The 5,246-nt window shown below is 37.0% G+C and overlaps 1 protein-coding gene across 2 annotated transcripts; it reads left to right on the forward strand.

Annotated features, from left to right (window-relative positions):
* The first annotated feature begins 2,416 nt into the window (after positions 1 to 2,416).
* On the forward strand, positions 2,417 to 5,028 carry LOC148854499 (uncharacterized). 2 transcript variants are annotated; one of them, XM_088982851.1, is made up of 2 exons: positions 2,417 to 2,661; positions 3,301 to 5,028. In XM_088982851.1, the coding sequence occupies exon 2, from the start codon at positions 3,352 to 3,354 to the stop codon at positions 4,525 to 4,527; it is 1,176 nt and encodes a 391-aa protein (XP_088838977.1). In that variant the 5' UTR covers positions 2,417 to 2,661; positions 3,301 to 3,351; the 3' UTR covers positions 4,528 to 5,028. The 2 variants fall into 2 exon arrangements, with proteins under 2 accessions (XP_088838977.1, XP_088838978.1); XM_088982852.1 differs by having other exon boundaries at positions 2,427 to 2,661; positions 3,320 to 5,028.
* The last annotated feature ends 218 nt before the right edge of the window (positions 5,029 to 5,246 follow it).

The following is a 5,246-nucleotide window of genomic DNA, read 5'->3' on the forward strand; positions in this document are numbered from 1 at the left end:
ATATCCATTTTTTATTGGTATAACTGCAGCCCCAGGACATTGATGATAGTCGTGAACACCGAACACTTCCAACTTATTTTTCTTGGTTCACACAGAAGAAGAGATCTCAGCTTTTCATATTTCCAACAAACCAAATCTCTTTTTCCTTTGGTTTTTCTCTGGTTCTTGTAGACATAGATTAAGATTACAGTGGTTTGGTGCAATGAGACCCTATAGAAGGGGTTGTCATGTCTTCTCTTGTTCTTTCTTTGCATAAGAAGAGATGTAAATGTTGAGGTATGGATTATACTGATGAAGTAATTCTATGTCTTTCAGCAGGTTGTGACAGGCCAATGTATTTTATTGAAGAAAGCTCACATAGGCTGTTCTAATGTTAACAATGAATTGAATACTCTTATTGGATGTGTACTGCTGGTTACTTCTGGTTTCACAAGGTAAGATGGTGAGTTTAGGTTTTGGGCTTACTTTTTTGTTTGCATGAAGATCAGGCACAAGTGAATATAGCATATATATGAAGCCTGTGAAGGCTGCGCCACATTCATTGGTAATTGAAGTGATTGACAAAACTTACTCGTTGAAGTAAGATATCTGCCAGCTGGGTTCTGAGGTTTACATCACCTCCTGCTATATGAGGAAGATCAGAGGTTAGTTCTAGGCATAAGAATATTCAGGATCCACTACTTATTCATTCTAGGGTAAGAAACCTGCAGGATGTTTTTCTATGATCTTTGATAAAAAAAAAAACCCAGATGCCAATCCCCCAGAAGAACTGGAAAGAATGTTACATATTGCATCTACAATGGAGGATAGAGGCCACGAAAAATGATTGCCATATTTCCAATGAATGAGAGATTTTTCTGGTTCCAGCTGTTCGTCTCAACTTTCCATGAAATCATATTGTTCAACAGACAACAATGGAAAGTTGTGTGGTCCTTACTCTATTTGGTGGATGCTACAAAGAAATTAGGTTGGTCCTTCGCCTACAAGGGTGCCTCTTAGTGGTTTAGGTAGTTATCATCCACATCAAGACGGTAAAGTTCTGCAGTATAGACCACAGCTTTGGAGAGCCATATGAATGAATGAATTTATTTTTGTTTCTTTATTTCTTTATATACAGTTCATTTCTAACTTGAAATCTAATTGTGAATTTTCTCCATTGTCATTTTTTATCTAAACTATTGTGGTGTTTCTTGTTGCATTTCTTAGCTTGCAATAGCAACTACTTGATACATATGGGAGCATCATCCAATAATTGAAATCACGGTTCAAAGTATCAACATGCTTGATACTATAGTCACTTTGATCCTCCCTTTTTTTGAACATTTTCAGTTGATTATTAGCACTTTAAACCCATTAAATAGGCCTAAATCTAAGGCCCCATTCGCTTTTCAGTAAATTATTTACCTAGGTAAATGTATTTATTCGGGTAAGTGTTTCCTAGGAAAGACTTACCCAGGTATAAGTGCATTTACCCATGTTCTTTTATTTCCCATGTAAATAAGGCAATGACCATTTTAACCATAAAAATCAATTATTAAAAGGGGCATTTTTGTCTCATTCAAGTGTTGGCAATTTTCTACTAGGTGGGAAAGTTATTTACCCACCCAGGATACCTAGGAAAATAAACTTTCCCTGGTCCCCACATAAATCTCAAAAAAGAACATGAGATTCTTGGTCAATGGGAATCAAAATCCCATTGACCAACTTTCCCCCTCTCAAAATCCAAAAAAAGAGCGCCCCCTAAGTATTTCATGTATCAACGACCCCGGAATATGATACTTATTGTATAACATGCACTGATACATTGCAATATTTTGAACCTTAATTAGAAGAATTTGACTATAATACTAGAAAAATTTACTGCCAATCAAGTGCTATTCATCAAAATTCACGAGGTGCTTTGATTGGTCAGAGCGCTCCCAGTACCATGTCTTTCTGGTATCATAGATTTTCCCTAATTAAAATCATTTAAGAGTTCTTGACAGTATAATGCAAACATTTTCTGTTGAGAATGCCATATTAGGGTTTAATGGGATGGGAAACGTCCATCACTTCTTCAATCCATGCTTGCTAGAGTTAATTTAAAATGCTTTTGGTACTTGTCTAGAAGGCTACAGGCATCACTTTTATCATATGTAAATGGTCCCAAGTTGAAGTTACCATCTATAGTGCCTTTGTACTACTCTTGAGATGTTTACCCAAGCAATTACACTTTTGTATTAACATGGTAATATAATCCTTGCAAAAATAAAATACAAAATACAGGAAAGAGATTAGGTGGGTGAAAGGAAGGTAATTAATAAAACTGACAGAAAGGAAATGGAGATAAAGGACAATTGGCTCATTTATTTGACAGGTGTCAATTTATGCCACATGGTTGCAAATACACCATATCTTTTTCTTTTTCCTTTTCTTTATCTTGGAACATGCTTCATGGAATTCGTCCATCTCTTTCTTAAATTTGCTGACTTCTGCAGCAAGTGTATTCTCTAGGGATAAAAATGTTTCTAGCTTGAAATCAGTGCACAAATTTGTTTCAATTCAGTTGCAAATTCAGAGGAGCTAGATTCAACAGTGCTGTGGTATTATCATCCTTCTCTTGTATAAACCCTAGAGAATCAGACCTCGATTTGCTGCAGGCCATCAAACTTTCTTCCACTTGTAAGTTCCTTTGATAACCCTAGCTCTTCGTATGAGTAGAGAATAGACCAGACTATTCACTGCCATGAGTATGATTTTGTTGTTTACAATGAAGGCATGTACATCTTGTTAACAAGTTTTACATCTTCTACTGAATATCTCATTTCTCTACTTGGTATCCAATATTATAGTTTTTCAGTTTTTCCTTCTATGATTACAGATCCTAACTTAAGTGTTCCAGTAATCTTTAGTCACTATTGCTGAATTGTCCAACTCCTATCGCATGGTAATTAGCATAAATTTCAAAATAATACTTAGAACTACCCATGCTTATTTATTCTTCTCTTCACTCTTTTCTGTGTAGTGCTTGTAAAGCTATATAATGAGTTATATAAAGAAAGCATTGCAAAGTAATGTTTATTTTTTGGGATTAATTCTTTTTGCCAAGACATTACATACAACATATAGTTCAATTGTTGAAAGGGAAATTGTCGTATTGCTACTTAAATCTGTATATTAGGAAAATAACACACAAGAAGAATAGATTTGGTGATGTTTTTGTTTTCTTCATGTGTTGAGAAGTAGGATCATGAAATTCATGCAACAAATCCATATGATAATTAATATGGAAAGAAAGAAGACTAACCTATTGCCTTAAAGAATTTTCTTGTTGATTCAGTTGTGGTTGCTCATGATGAAGAGAGGAATAAAATGATCACAAGTTCAAGAGAGAAATATTTTCAAGCAAAGCAGGAAGACAACACCAACTATGGCAAGGTCACCATGGCCTCATCCTCTTCAAGATCATGGTCATCAGCACTGAAGGATCCACGGATTGTTCGAGTCTCGCGTTCTTTTGGAGGAAAAGACAGGCATAGCAAAGTGTGTACCATAAGAGGATTGAGAGACAGGCGTGTTAGGCTTTCAGTGCCTACTGCTATTCAATTGTATGACCTTCAGGACAGGCTTGGGCTTAATCAACCCAGCAAGGTAGTCGACTGGTTGCTTAATGCTGCTAAAGATGAAATTGATGAACTTCCTCCACTCCAAATTCCACCAAACTTTTGTCAATATCCTCAGTCTTTGGTGGTTCCTCATGAAGTAAGTGCATCTCAATCCTCTCTTGCTTCCCTTGTTGATGCAAACTTGGAGTATGTAAAGGATGGTGGAGCTCACTCATTATTGCTTGCTAAGGGAGGGTTTAATATCACTAACAATGTTGATGGGGAAGATCAAACGCTGTCACCCAGGTCAACATATTGGAACCCAAGTGCTCCTTCTAGGGCTAAATGTAAGGAAGTTGCAAGAGAAACAGTACCCACTGAGAAACCCTACTGGATGAAAAGAAATGGACAAGAAAATCAAGAAGGAGGTCTTGAAGGTCAGAGTGCACAATTGTCATCTCATAACTCTTTTCCTAGAGTCAATAATAATCATGCCTCCTTACCAGGGTTCCTAAACAATGCAATGCCATGCAATTCCTATTATCATTTGGAGCCTTCAAATTTATCTCTGTCTCATATAGGGAGCCAAGGGCACTCATCAGAAGATCCCCTTAGCTACAATTTTATATCATTGTCATCATCCTCATTGTCACTACCAACTGGGTCTCAACTATTGGTGTGCCCATCTGGATCAACACCATCTTTTCTTCCTCCATTAATCACTGCTTCAATGGAGTGCGGTCCTAGCAGACAAGTCAACCACTTTCAGATGTTGAGCCCTAGTTCACAAAACCAACTACCAAATTCTCTTGCACAATCCGCTTACTCATCAACAGGTCCACCCATTAGACCCTTCCAATTGAGCATAAACCCTAAGTTTCTTCATTCTCAGAACAATAATGGGAGCCAGCAACCAAATAATAAGGACAACAATGGCCCTTGAAGCATCCAATGCTAGCTAGCATATATAACAATATTACCTGCTCAAGTGTTTAGTTCCTGGATCAAACCAAGAATAACTACTGCAAGCTTTATATATATACTGATCATGCAGAATGCTTTCAAGGAAGGGTATTTGCTCAGGTTATATATATATTCTCTGCATTGACGTAAGTATTCTTTAAATCCTGGCCGATTGAAGAAGCAAAGATATATACTGTCAGATATGTATTTTCTACATTGTTATCCTTCTATATATACTGTCATCAAATTTATCCAGGTTACTTGCTTCATTCTGCAGCTGGGAACAGAATAGATAAGTAATAAACCGTGCAGCTAGCACATACCTCGTACCAGTAGGATTGAAGCAACATATATAAATTGTTTGATGATATTTGGATAAAAGTAATAAAGATGGCGACATCTATCTGTTGTAATATGCAGACTTGAGTTTGAACATCATTTTGGCTATAATACATTATATATGTTCTCTGTTGGGTTTGAATCATTGTGTCAAAAATGCAGTCAGCTGGTAAGCTGACCACTCTCTCTCTCTCTCTCTCTCTCTCTCTCTCTCTCTCTCTCTCCATGCATGCGTCGATGCAAGCACGCAAAAGGCCTGTTGATCCACTAAAGTAATTTGGCCGGAAGAATTTCCAAGGTTTTGTTTTCACTAAGCGCTGATGATGATAACCGACTTCTTCAAAACCCTGGAAGGTAGCG

This window comes from Nelumbo lutea, chromosome 4, assembly GCF_056320005.1.
Source record: "Nelumbo lutea isolate HS-2025 chromosome 4, American lotus-T2T, whole genome shotgun sequence".
NCBI classification, from domain to species: Eukaryota; Viridiplantae; Streptophyta; class Magnoliopsida; order Proteales; family Nelumbonaceae; genus Nelumbo; species Nelumbo lutea.

Bases quoted from the DNA above. Each gene is read 5' to 3' on its own strand.
- LOC148854499 (XM_088982851.1), top strand. From the start codon at position 3,352: ATGATCACAAGTTCAAGAGAGAAATATTTTCAAGCAAAGCAGGAAGAC.